The sequence below is a fragment of the Cygnus atratus genome, chromosome 26, assembly GCF_013377495.2.
Source record: "Cygnus atratus isolate AKBS03 ecotype Queensland, Australia chromosome 26, CAtr_DNAZoo_HiC_assembly, whole genome shotgun sequence".
Lineage (NCBI taxonomy): Eukaryota > Metazoa > Chordata > Aves > Anseriformes > Anatidae > Cygnus > Cygnus atratus.
Window position 1 is genome coordinate 2055744 of NC_066387.1, and position 14164 is coordinate 2069907.

At 47.0% G+C, this 14164-nt stretch overlaps 1 protein-coding gene across 1 annotated transcript in view; it reads right to left on the reverse strand.

Annotated features, from left to right (window-relative positions):
• INSR (insulin receptor) overlaps positions 1-14164 on the reverse strand; it is a 51595-nt gene that overhangs the window by 15209 nt on the left and 22222 nt on the right. The window contains exons 3-6 of the mRNA XM_035567709.2: positions 4419-4734; positions 2720-2865; positions 2268-2412; positions 1797-2011 (exon numbers count right to left, since the gene is read on the reverse strand). Of these exons, the coding sequence (XP_035423602.1) occupies positions 1797-2011; positions 2268-2412; positions 2720-2865; positions 4419-4734 (822 nt within the window). The remainder of the gene's footprint in view (positions 1-1796; positions 2012-2267; positions 2413-2719; positions 2866-4418; positions 4735-14164) is intronic.

Below are 14164 nucleotides of genomic sequence, written 5' to 3' on the forward strand. Positions count from 1 at the left end.
AACTGCATAGCTCTGATGGGATTTGCCATTCCTGCAGTAGCTGCACAAGGGAGGAAGAACATTCATTTTGCTGCCCCACATCCAGAACAAACAAGGTGTTGTGCCTTTTTCATTTTTTGTAAACAGGATGCTGCCAATGTGAAAACTAGAGTTGAAACATAAAATCAAACAAAAAGCCAAACATGCTGGCAACGTGTGGTTTGAGGTAGGGGGTGGCACGGAGAGCAGCACAGCAGAGTGGGGTTAAAGCTGGCAAAAAGAAACGCGACCATATCCTCCAGCTGCCTTTAACACAAAGCCATCAGCCAGCCTGGGAGCTGCACACAGCCACGAGAGAGCTGGATTTGAACCCCAAATCCAGTCTCATCCCCGAATGCGGGAAGATCCTGCCAGTGTCTCAGGGGAAGAGAGGACCTTTACAGACAGCTAACGCCTTGTGCTGCGTTCACTCTGCCCAAGCTGGGGCTGTGATATCCCAGAGGGTATGGCTCCATGTATGTTTTTTCACTGGTACTGCCAGTTTTTGGATAGGTAGTCATTACGTTCCCCACTCCCCACTGCTCTGGCAAGGCTCTGTGTGTTGATATGTGGCAAACCAGACCAGCAAACTGATTCAGCCGAAAGATCTTCAGTTTTAAAGTCTGTTCACAAATAGCTACATCGCATAACAACGGGCAGAATTGGGGAAGGGGATGTTTACGCAGCACTGCCACCAAATGCAGAGAAATAGTGCTGCCACAGGATGTGCTAAGCAGTATTGCAAGCTATGAAAAGAGCACAGAACTGAAATCATAGTTTAACAAACACTGGGGGCTTTGGTGGCAGTACCTGCTCAAACCTTACGTGCTACCCTGTGCTTGTTCCTGTGTGATTTAAAACTTTGTGGGGCTACAAAATAAATCAGAGCAGAGCTGAGACACGACACAAGCTAAGAACAGCAAGCAGAAATGTCTTGCTATCTTCTACCCCAGATTACTTCTTCAGTCTGGTTCACCATGCAGCCCTGTAAATTTTCCTGGCATAAACAGGGAACGGGGATTGTGTGTGGCACAGAATGGGAACAAACAGCAGGGTTGGGATGTAATCATGGCAATATTGCTGCCAAAATACGTGTCTGCAAAACTACACCTTCAGTGGCACGACTTTAGTTAGAGCATAAAGCAACACAGCATGTTTGCTCCTTAGCCATGCTGATACAGGCATTACGTTATTGTTGTTGTCAAAGGAAGCTACTAGCTTAAAAACCTTTAAAAGGCATAATAAAAATTGTTGGAAAAATTTCTCTGACAGTTGCCAGAGCAACTCCTTCAGATGGCTCCAGAGATGGGTGAAAATCCTATTCCTCCACTATGTTTATTGTGTGGGCATACTGTCACCTCAAGACATGGGAAAAGAAGATTATGATTAATCAGGTGCTCAGTAGTAACACCAAGTCCCAGTCTGGACTGGGGTTACATTGTGCTAAACTCTTCAAAAAGACTCAACAATACACTCAACCCCAAAAAGTCTCACAGCTGAGCACACAAAGAAAACTGCTGAACACCAAAGCTGGCAAGGTAGGCTCCTGGCCAGATGCAGCACCCAGGAGTACTTTTACTCATGGCATATTGACAGTATCATTACTGTGTACAAGCAAGCAGCAAGTCACATGCCTGGTGCTTTACCAAAAGGACAAGGACAGCCCCTGGACAAAAAAAATCATAGGCTAGGCTGAGAGACATTAAAAGCATGAGGTTTGCAAAGACTGAGGGAAAGGAAAATGATGCAAGTCTCAGTGCATTCTGAAACTTTCTTACATGAGGCTTGATCGCCATTTGTCTTCAGGGCTATGTCGTTCCTTTCCTGACGCCCCTTAGTCCCAGAGATCTCCTCCATCTTGTGGATTTCTGACAAACACAGTTTGGGATTATAATGGAAGAAGAGTTTGCCTCGTGCAATAGTGAGGTTGTGTTTACTCCAGTCCCAGAGCTGACGAAGATTCTGGTTGTCCAAGGCATAAAACGAATAATTCCTGAAAGCAGAAAATGAAAATGTGGGTTGGGAGGAGATCCACTAAAAGAGTCCTTCCCCCCCCTCACCCGCCCTTATGCACTAATCCAGACAGCAAAGAAAAAACAAATGCAAACTATCTTCCCTGGCAGGCCACAAGCCATGGGCAGAGGAATGTTTAAAAATAACGTAGGGATTGTTTATCAATACAAATCACCCTGATAGCACCAGTACTCCTTACACTTCAAAGCGTTAAAATATCTTTTGAAAGAACTCACCCAGCTTCTAATGTTTCTCCTCTGATCAGATGTAGTTTACGAAAAAAAGAAAGAGAAACCAAGGCATAAGACCGGCGAATTTTTAGGTAACCTGAGATTTCTTCTATCAAGCCAAGATTTGCTTCTAGCTCAGCTGCTATGTTATCTATGGAGAGAAAAACATCGGTTTTAGTTTTCTGATACCATGGAGAGAAACATTGATATCAGAGCCCAAGCAGATTACATGGAACTGCTCTGCATAAATCCAAAAGACCTTACAAAAATCAGTTAGCAAAAAAAATCCCACCCCTAATGACCACGAGAAGAGCCTTTACTTTACTGTTATTTTTCTGAATCACTCTCAGATTCAGAGAGCGGTCAAAGCAAAAAAGAAAAGCCCAGCTCCTGGATGGTGTCATATTCACTGATCTGACACCCAGCGCTCCCTACCCCCTTACTCATGCAGAACTTACTTCCTCCCCGGATATTTATAACTAAGCTTCCATTAACAACCGTGCAGCCACGGAGCTCCTGTGCTGATGTCACTGAATCGATAGTCTTCTCCTTCCCAAAGTCGCAAACCTTTGGACAAGGCCCTGCGCAGGGAGTACAGTGCAGGCTGAAAGACAAGAGAGTCAAGAACGCAGATGAGATACTTTTGCAGAAAATGATCTGGGGCATCTCCAGCAGTTCTCAAAAGCAGAGCAATCGACACAAAGCAAAAGCATCCTGACAATATGCCATGGGAGTCACTTGCAGTGTGCAGCACAAGGCTCTGAAGAACTCCAAATAACTGCTGGTTATTCTTAAAATTGTCATTTCCACATTTCACACTCTAGTCACTCTTTCTACACACTTTCTACACAACAGAAACCAGAATGAAGCAATTCTGACTGTTTTGAGTAGCCCAGTCACACCATGATGCTGTACAGTGCTATGCATACCCAGGACTTCAAGATCAAAAAACCCATGCCCATTCTCCACCCCAAGAGCATTAACCAAAAATGTAATTGATGAGCGGATTACTGGCCATTCATCTGGGAATCCAGTGATTAAGGACTTTATGTAAAGTTGCATTGAAAAAGGCAAGCATGTGCTTTGTGCTCTGGGGAAATGCTTCTTAAATGGCAGCAAGATGATTGCTTGCCCTGGTCATAACACCACAAGAATGTGCTTCCAACTAGTTCTGAGAAATAAATGCCCTAGGAGAAGTGCAGCACTGTGAGGTCCTACTGACAGCAGCCTGGAACAAGTAGAGGAGAGAGGAGAGGGCTGCTGTTACCCCAGCAGCATATCTGCTCTGGGGGCTGCTGGTTCATTCTTTTGAACAGCAAAACAGGAAATGGAATAGAAAGTCCTGTTAGAGTGAATTCCCCGAATTTGTTATGTCAGGAGCAAACACATGCGGGCACAAAGCTACCAATATTCATAGGAAATCTGACTCATCACAATATATAATGTTATTGTGGGACAAACAACGAAGTTTTCAGCGATAAACAGCTAGGCAACATAAATTATTTAACTTCTTTGTTGAAAAAGCCTGGGAATAGTCAGAATGGCTGTTCCCTGCTTTGACTCATGCTACAGTTGTTTGTTACATTGTCCATTTATGTCTGGCACAGCTTGAACCTGCTCAATGAAAGTAATTACAGGGATGAGGGACAGATATTCTAAGAATGATCTGATCAAAATACGCTATGCTCTCTTGATTAGACGTAAATTTTCCCTTTTCTGCTTAAAAACAAAGCTTTCTAGTCTGAGGTCAGCTTTGGAGGGGAAGGTAAGCAGCACTACTGATGCTTCTCATTCTCCCTCGTCTCACTCGATTACAGCAGGACCCTTCCAACCTGAGGACACTACTCTTCCTTGTCCTCTCCTTCAACCCCCCTCTCCCACTTTTTCCAGACTTGAGAGTAAACAAAGCAGAATAAACTACCAGCACACCCCAGGTAAACCTGTCTGCTTTTAATGGCTTGAATTAGCAAGGTATTAGTTTGCAAATCATATTAAAGTAGACCAGGTAATTATCGCAGACACTCAAGCACCAGGAACTTTTCTTGGCCTTGACACAGAATGCAAACCCTCTATCCAAGAGGAAGAAAAGGACACAAAACACCAGAACACCACCCAAACTACAGCTTGGTTCCTTTACTTGCAGACGCCTGCACTTACTTGCTGGAATTCATGATGTACCCCGATGGGCATTCGTGAACACATTCGTTGTTGTGGATAACGTGACACCCCGACTCCCTGGCATTTTTGCATTTGTTGTGCAGCTCCTGGCAGAAGCTGAAGGTCACGCAGCGCCAGCCCTCAAAGTGATAGTAACCGGGCGGGCAGGCATCCACGCAAGTGCCATCAAGGTAGAAGTTGCGGCACGCCACGCATTTCTCTGGGTTGTTGGGCTCCGTGCAGTCCCCCAGGCATTCGCTGTGACAGCACTGGCCATCGGAGGTGCAGCCTTGCGACTTGCAGGCAGCTGGACAGACTGTGAAAAGATAAAAAGCAACTGAATATTACAGGACAGCCCAGCAAAGCATGACCACAAAAGCCTTACCAGCAACCACACTTTGTCCTACTTGGCTTGGCGACCTTCTTTTCAAAGAGGCACCCATCAAGCGCAGAAGTCTGCCTCATCTCCGCTTTCCAATTGCGGACTCCAAATTTTAATGATATTTTTGAAGTGTGTTGCCATTCACAGCTCATTAATGCTCATCTTCAAAAATAGAAAATCAAGTTTTCCTGTTTTCTCTGCCCAGCACTGGGAGGCTCCCAGGAGTGCTTTGGTGATGCCAACCCTACTCCTGAAGCCCAGAGGTGAGGAGATCCACACAGTGCCAGCTTTCCAGGCTGGGACAGGCAGTTTCTTAGTTTAAGAAACTGAATTTCCCACAATAATGCTGTGAATAATGCATTCCCAACAATACCTTTACATAACCCTTCAGCTTCCTATCTGCGTATCACCAGTTCCCCAGGAGGAAGCTGCCTTGGAGCCAGCACAAGCTCTTCAGCGATTCTCCCAGCCAGCCCGAGAAGAAGGGCACCCACAAGTGCTTGAGGTTTTTCTGGCTTGCTTTTTAATTATCCATTACTTAGTGCCTCACAACACTTTTAATGAGCGGTTTGAGGCTTTGAAATGGAAAGCAAGCGGCAGCAGAGCTCAGGGCAAACACCGTGACTAACGCTGACCCAGGAGCTGGAGGGGATGTGCAAACCCTACGGAAGGTGACAGCACAAGGAAGGATACGATCAGGCACCTTATTCTGCCACTCACACAGCCAAACCCTGCTGCCTAATGTCACCAGACCAAGGTACGGGCAGCCCTGAAACACGCCTGCTAACTGCACTAGCGATGGACAAACCCAAGATTTTCATCTGGGCAAGATTTTCACCTTAGGCAACATCAGATGAGCTGCATAGTACAAAAAAAAAAAAAACAAAAACAACTCCTCAGAAAGACAATCTGCAAAAATAACGCAGATAAAAGTACAGAAACTGCCCTTCTCTCCTACAAAACAAAACAAAAAAGCCACGACAGTTGGCCTAAGGAGTTCATTTTTCTTGATATTCAGCATTGGAGCAGGAGGGGCTTTTCTTGGGGACGTTCCAGGGAGACTGATGTACAGAGGCTAAAATGTTATTTTTAACTTCTGGCTAACGCGCGAGCAGCCCAACAGCAGAATGTGGTTTAGTTTTAGTCAACCAAAGGAGCAGCACGCAGGATCCATGGTACAGCATGCTACCGATGTTTTTAACATCAAATCACCAGCTGTGGTTAGGAAGAAAAAATCCCTCTGCTGTGCTCAGCCCCTGCTAAAGGATTGCAGAAGTGTGCTAAAGGAGTTAATGCCCTTCTTGGAAGCAGCAGCAGTCGCTGCGGTAGGCGGGATAGCAAAGATGAGCAACCTCTGGTTTGTTCCAGCCTGACAAATCCTTTGAAAAATATGAAATAGCTGAAGTTGAAACTCTCTCGTAAGGTCAATTTGACCTTGTAAATATCTGAGTGCTCCCGCGTCAGCCACCCGCTGCAGGTATCTTCTCTGGGTGTCCCCCAGGATTCGCCCATCAATACGAAACACCGGCGAGCGTTTCAAAGCCGTTTTCTTTTCCCCTGACAAAGTTTTTGCCCTTTTCTGGGTCTCACATTGTGAACCCATCCCTTAGAAATGGTCTGGAACAACTGATTGAAATTGCAGCAGGTAAACGAAAGCAACTTGCAGATGACACCTTGTATTAGACTAAACACAAAATGCGATGCTTGTTTTACAAACCCGTGTATACGTCCTGCACCAGGCCACAGATGGAGCGCAGTCTAGCAACAGATGTCGTGGCTGCAGTTTATAAGAAACATTGGCAACAGAAGGACGCAGACAGAAAATTCCAGAATTGAGTCCAAAGCACTATCAAACTTACTGATTCCAGCCTAAAATGTCAAGGTTTTCAGCAGTGCTCACTGCGGTCCAGGAGGCAAAAGGCTAGCCCCGGGGTCTGCTCCAGGCTTAGGGAGTTCAGAGCTTAAAATATGAAATATTTTGTTCGTTAAGGAGTCAGGGGAGCAGACAGGTAGTTTGGAGAAGCTGGCCCTCGTGCCAAACCCCCAGTGACACACGGCACCTCCTTTACGTTATGCCACGCAAGACCTTTTATTGGTAATGGAAACTAATCTTCAAAGTCCCGTGCTTGTTTACACATCTTAATCTCAGCTGCAACTATTCACAGGGCAGAAACTGTTCAAATTCTCAACTCTAAAGGTTTTTGGAGGATACAATTAAGCTATTTTTAAATTGTTCTTAAGAGCTTTTGATGTCTAAAAGACAACTCGAAGAAAGCAGAGCAGCCAAGGCAACGCTTTTTTTCCCCTCCATTAAGCCTCAGGACAGTAAATTGTCAATCACTGTTTTGTGCAAATCCTCGTTACAAAAGATCTGAATAGACACCATTCTGACTTTATCAAAGTATGCGTGCTAGAAGGTACTTCATTTTCTGAGCACCTGAAAATCACGCAGAAACCTCTCCAGCATACCTTTACTACCACTTGTAAGTGCTACCAGAGCACCCAGGTTATGCGACTCCCAACGGGTCAGGCAGGGTCTTTTTTTCCTACGGGGCTACCCTTGCACAGCAGGACAGCACCGAACAGGGGAGTACAGACCAGGTCCATCTCATTACCCCTCTGTCACTGAGGTTTGTATACTCCAGCAGCTGACACAGCTCACAAAAAGGCACTGCTTTGCAACGAGACCGTGCTCTGGGGACTATGGTGGGGTTCAGGAGGTCTCAGGAGGCACCGCCTGCGCTCAGACGTAGCCCCTGCACAGCCCCTGGTCCACGCTGCAGGAATTGACATTTTGGGGAACGTGATGTCTCCCTCTCTTGATAGGGAAGAGTCAACTCTTTTCAATCCACCCAGAAAAGGAAAATAAAATCCAAAGGAAGCTTCGTGAGTCCCAGTCAGGGACAAGGGAAGAGCTGGTTTTGGGGCAGGGGCAGGAGCCACCACACCGTGTTGTAAAAGCTGCTGCAGGAAGAAGTGTTTCTGCCCTGGTGCCAGAGCAAAGCTGCTCAGCGCAATCACATAAACCTCTTCATCAGAAGATTTAAGAATGGGGCTTTTAAATTCCCCATCCAAAGATGATAAACTGTACGACATGTAACGAATCTGCCCTGGATGGGGGAGAAACCAAGCTGACACAGAGGTTCAAACCTGTTGGTCCAGGGGTGAATAAATATTTAACTAGCTAGCTAGGGTGTCTCCAGAGACTTGGGAAACAATGCATTTTACAAACCTTTCTGATTAGAGATTCAAACTGACATTTCTTCGTGCAGCTGAGGCCCAGCTGGGGGGGACAAAAGGCAGCAGAGTCAGCGCAAAGGAATTCCTACCTCCGTGGGTCCCTCCTGCCTTTCACCACTTCCCGGGGCTGCAGGTGGAAACAAAAATGCACGGAAACTGCAAACACATTCCCCAGCCAACACCGGTAACCAGAAGATCCCCATTTAACAGGAAAGTCAATTAAGCACTAAGCCGTCCAGCTAATAAGTACAATTTGAATATCGAAGTGTGATTGAAAGCGTTTGTCTCGGGTCTTGGTTTTGCTTCCTGCTAACAAAATAATATCAAGTGAATTGTCAGGAAAAGAAAATAAGAATCGCTCTGGGTAAGCTTTGCTCTCCCTTTGGCTCCCCCCGCCACTCGAGGGATTTAAGTTGCTGCATTCTGAGCGAGCTGAGTACTCAGAGAGAGGGTGGTTTGGGTGTGATGAGGGGGGTTATTCAAACAGAGGGGGTTTGGGTGTAATAAGAGGTACGTGTCATGAATAAGTCCTAAGTCCCATGTACAAACATCGGGATGCTGCATTATGTGCCATACTGATACCCATGGATGCTTGTGGTGCCGACTGGTCCCGAATGGACGCGACCTTTCCGTGGGCAGCCAGCTGGGTGCACGGGGCACAGGGGCAGCCGGGGCCCCCTGCGAGCTGCTCCCCTTGGCCGGCAGCAGCAGGGCACAGACCCCTCCTCACCACCCCCAGGTCCCTTTCTGCTGCCCCAGCTCCTTCCACCGCCACCGAGCAGCTCCTGATCCGCGCGAGTCCAGGTCAGGAAGCCAGCACGGCGGTGGCAGCACCGCCCGCGGCCGCAGCCAATGCGTTCACTGCCCGGACAGGAGGCTTCCAGGCTCCGGGCAGGAGGCATCCAGGCTCCCGGCCGCTCGCCCCGCAGCACTGGGAACCCCAAGGCGGGAGGAAGGCGGCACGAAGCCGGGGCTGACGCCGCTTAAAACGGCTTGGTTTGGCCACGAGTCGCATAACTGGATGCCAGCGCTGAGGCTGGTGTAATGCTACACGCAGGCGTGTGTGACGCGAGGTATCGGAGCTCTCCCTCGCCCTGTTTTCTCTTACTGTAAGCGGCCATAGTATCCGTCGTAAATTTATCCAAGTAATCCCCTCCCCACGCACTCACAGGCTGGAGCCGCGGTCGTGGTGGGAGCTGTAATTTCATTTTGCAGGGGGCGAGGCAGGACGGTGAGCCCCGCAGAATCGGGTGCTTGCGGCTCGAAGCGTAAACAAAAGCAAAGGGAAAGGAAAGGCAAGGCCGGGACGAGCGCCCACGGCACGCTCCTCTGAGTGCTGCAAGCACGGGATCTTAATTTAGCACTGCAGAGCCTGGGCTTGTTTCCTGAATTTCTACAAGCACTAAGCGGCATCGATCCCATTGAAATCCTTATGAAGCTTGTCTCCTTATAAAATTAGCTATTAAGGCATGTTATACACAAAATATATGTTTGTTTTTCTTTTTTACTTGACCACTTCTAGATTAATTTATTTCACCTGCCAAGGCAGCTTCAAATACAGCAAGCCATTAAGTATTGTTTGCTACTGTTCTGTAAATTTTATCCATAAAACAATTTATTTTTTTTAAACTCCTGATCACCTATTTCTTGTGAGCATTTAATCAGAACTTGCCAAGGTGACACCTACCCTGAGCACAATCACACACTGTAAGAATGAGAGAAGCTATTAAATAACCAAAACCATGTCCAGAGAAGACTAGGTATAAATCTACAACTCCATAGCAGTGTGGGTTTGTAGAGGGCTGCTGCAAAAAGGACAGCGTGCTGCCAACCCCTCTGCACTGTGCCTCGTGTCCTTCAATTATTTCTTCGTGTCACCGAGACCAGGGAGGAGAAACCCAAGCCCCAAGCCCTGAGCCTGGCAGCAAGCAGCTCCCAGGGGTGTCACCGCGGCACGAATGTGCCCAGGGTGAGCGTGGCCGCAGCGGTCCACGAGCCTGTAAGGAGCACCAGGGCTTTCGGTCGCCTTGTGGACCAAAAGCAGCAGCTCTCCCAGGCTCCACAAAATAAGTGGTAAAAGCCAGAAGAGAGCAGAAAACATGAGGTTAACGTGCTTCTGCAAAAAGGGCTGCCAGCAACGCCTGACGCTGGCTGTAGTTAGTGAGTGAAATTGAGGAAACATCACAATCCACTCGGGCAGACTTTGTCAGCTACTCACAGCGCTCGACTGCTCTGACAGCATCGATCCCTCCCTAGTCTCCATTCTCTAACACCACAGGAACAACTCGCCTAAAATGCATCAGCTCAAGTGCTTTTATTCACACGCAGGACTTCAGTACTTTCGCACCAACCTGGGAGTGAGCGAGTGCCAAATAAATTCAAGGTTTTACAATCAGCACTAAAATCAGCGTTATTTATAAAATTGGAGATTACAGTACATAATGCCACGACCCCACTGAACTGCGGGTTGGGAATGTCAGGAGGTCCATATTTACACAGGAACGGATAAAATTAACTGCAGGTGCCTCCCTTCCCATAGACAGTGACTTCCAAAAACAACACGCTGTTACTCAAACAGAAAGGAAACTCTTCCCATTGACATTTCTCTGGGACAATATTACAATTCTTATCTCATGGATCAGCAAGGATAAGAAAAAACTTGTGTCGCCTCCAAACCCCTTCACAAGTTACGTGCTTATTTGAAGCTCCAGCGAATGTTTCAAATACCCCAAAACGGGACTGGTGCCATCCTCCCAGCCCAGAACTGCCGCCCCCATTAAAACCCACAGAGATGCTGGTGCATGGATCTGTTAGGATCAGCAAATGTGGTGGGACATCCTGAATGCCAACGTACCTCAGGGTAGAAAAGATAAAAGGGTCTGGAGCCGTGAGCCCCCTTGTCCAGCAGTGATAATGGAGGACGTGGGGGCCTCTGAAAGAAGTTGTTGAATGGAGATAGGGAAAAAGGTTGAGCTCTGGTGTTGATACAGGGAAAGAGCGGATGAAGGGAGATCCCTTCAGAAAAGGAGTCTCTTCCCTGCTACCCTTCTGCTGTTCAGGCTGTGAAGTAATCAATTGTTTTTCCCGCTACAACTGCCAGTGGAGGGTTTTTTCTGGAAACAGAAACTTACTAATGCACAAATTATGCCAAGGAATACAGAAAATTTGCTATGAGAAACTCAAACACATCTATATCTACCTATCTATCCACAGACATATATAACAAATATATTTACATAAATCATCTTAATATGATGAAGCCTGGAGGAAGTCATAAACTACAATGGATCCACAACGCCCTTAGTCACTCACTCGTTATCTCAAGTCACGGCCTTTGCAAATGTGCTCCTGCAGGTACCTCACCATGGGTACAGGCCAACATCTCTGCCCCGCTGTCCAAAGCCCCACGGAACTGCAGAGTCAGTGGCTGTCACCTCCGTAGCTGGAATTAGTAAGGCAGCCCGACCGTCAGCTCTTATTTTCAGGGACGGGAACCTCTCGAGCTACGAACCTCAGCTATGAAACTGCCTCACCTCTTCCCAGCAAACCGACAGGATGGGCTCTGTCATTTCAGAGGTCTTCCAGATCTGCTTTCCTCCCTTGAAGGTTTTCTCTCCTGCTCTCCTCTGTCACCCCAGCTATTTACTTGGAGAAGTAGATGCCCCATATTGCCCCAGCAGAATAGAGATCAAAGCAATATTTTCCTTTCATCCATTTTAAGGAGTCCACACGGTGTTTACATCGCGTTAGGGACAAAGAGAGTTAGGGGACAAAGACGAAAGAAACTGAAACACAACTCAAGACCAGCTCTGTCCTCATTCCTCCAGCACCTTTCAAATGAGCCGATTCGCCAAGCAGGTAAAGGCAACTCTTCTAAACCTGGCTAAACTGTTGGCAGTCAAGCTCAAAACATCAAAACACGGCGTGTGATTTGAAAACACAGCAGTGCTGTTAGAGGCGGAACAAGTGTCACAAAGTGCACACAAGGATAACAACGAGAAGTTGTAAATACCTCACCCCGTGTCTGCAACACCGCTGTTGTGCCCTGCTCTGGCAAGCAAAGCAAGTCTGCTCCTTGTACTTTGTGTTCAAAGTGAGCTGGGTGCTTCGTGCAGCAACTTCTGCTTGTTTTTCTTGAATATTCAAGCCCCAAAACTGACACTGCATCTTCAGAAAACCCAGAGTCCCTAGCCAGCTGTCACTAAACAAAATGGCCCCACACAAATCAACACAAACTCCAGGGTTTGGTATCCCCTGCCCTGGTGATGGCTTATAATCAAAGAGCATGAAGAAATGATCTCACCCTCTCCCATCCCTTAGGTACCTGAGGGCTGGGGTCCACAAGCGTCCAATCTCCAAACTTTCTGTGAGTAATTTGTAAAAGAGCCACCGAATTCATTGCCTCCCTCAAAGAAGGCAGAAAAGCTCGGTGTACCCAGCCTCTGGGGAACAAGGAGATTTGGAAGGAACAGCTAACTCTATGGTGGTCTGGACATCAGCCACCTCACACTGTACTTGATCTGTGTGTCAGATCAGAGGGTTTGCAATTTAGACCAAACTGAGAATCTATAAAGGAAATTGGGGGAAGTGTTCTGTACAGCTTTGCTCACCGTTTTACTCACAGCTATCAGGGTGGCTTTGTTGTTGTTGTCGTTCTTGAAATTGCAATCCATATTTACAACCTAAGGATTAGCTTTTATCGGTCAATGGTTGACACGCCACCTGGGCGCCTCATGAGAGCTCCCTGTTAATATTTAACTATGTATTACTCTTTCAGACATCCAGCATCTTGCAAACATCCCTGTTCACTCTAACCTGCTCCCCTGACAAACCTGCTCCCTCACACTGCGATCCCAGAAGACCCCAGAGAATCACAGCAAAGCGATCCAGGCAGCCATGGATGTCCTGAACATGAGTGTAATTGAGCATAAAATCTCATTGAGCATAAAGTCTCTACCTACACTTTATTTTGAACGCTCTGCCCCAGCAGGATGTGATCCTCCTCCCTGTGCATCAGCGCGGTGCTGGGGGCAAGCTTCTCATCAGGCTGATTTACTTCCCGATTGGCATCGTGGGCTGACCAGGCTGAGATGTCAGCATCTCAGGGCTGGATGAGAAGATGCTGAACGAGAATAAGCCACAAAAGACCAGCACAGAGGTTTGTATCTTACATTCTGAGAAACAGAGACAAATGGAGATGAGCAGAAGTGCTTCCATGTACAGTGATGGTCTAAGGACGTTTCATTTTTCCAAATGTAGGTCTAACACAAGCTATTATTTCTACCTACAAACCTGTTCCTGAAAATAAGGAGTGATACGGCACGAGCACGAATAAGCACGAGGCGAAAAGTATAACCTTTGCTTTCTGAAAAGATAAGAGAGGAATAAAATTGCATTTCTCAAGGCCACAGAGAAGGATGTTGTAGTAAACAAGGCAGGAAAGAATGAAAGCTAAGTTGACACATTTGGCTCTGTGGGGATAAGGAAGATTGTGTTTGAGGTATGTTATGTGGAAAGATGTATAAAGTGTAACCCGGGCACAAAATAAGAGCAAATCTATACTGAAAAGGACGTAGAGTTTACAGCAAACAGGGAAGCGGAGCTGTCCATGACTGAGAAAGGTAATGGAATGGGCGGAAGTATAAGATTAACCACAAGGAGATTAAGCTGATAACTAATGATCTACACAGAAATGTCAGACAGAGGTTAAGATTTTAATCTGGACAGATTCCATGGCATACTCACCAATTGTAAACATCGGTAGTGAAGCTGAATTTGTGTTTGGGGATGAAGGTACTGCAAGGGAGCCAGAGAGAGGAACAAAACTTGTTCCAGACGTCCTCCTTCCACCTCCCAGAAAGCCAGGGAGCTGGATGAGGAGAGAAGGAAGGGTGAAGCACCACCTGAGGCTAGCTGTACAGAGAACTATTTGGAAGCTAAATGCTGCCGTGGAGCAGAGCTAACGAGCACTGCCACCCAGACTTTTTTTTTCCCCCTCTAACTTACCAGGAAGCATAAACCATACTAGCGTAGGGTGGCTCAGCACGCTGCCCAAACACATGCCCAAAGACAGGGAATGGCTGCGGCAGGGAGCTGATTACAATGCCAGGCTCTGTCCCACAGC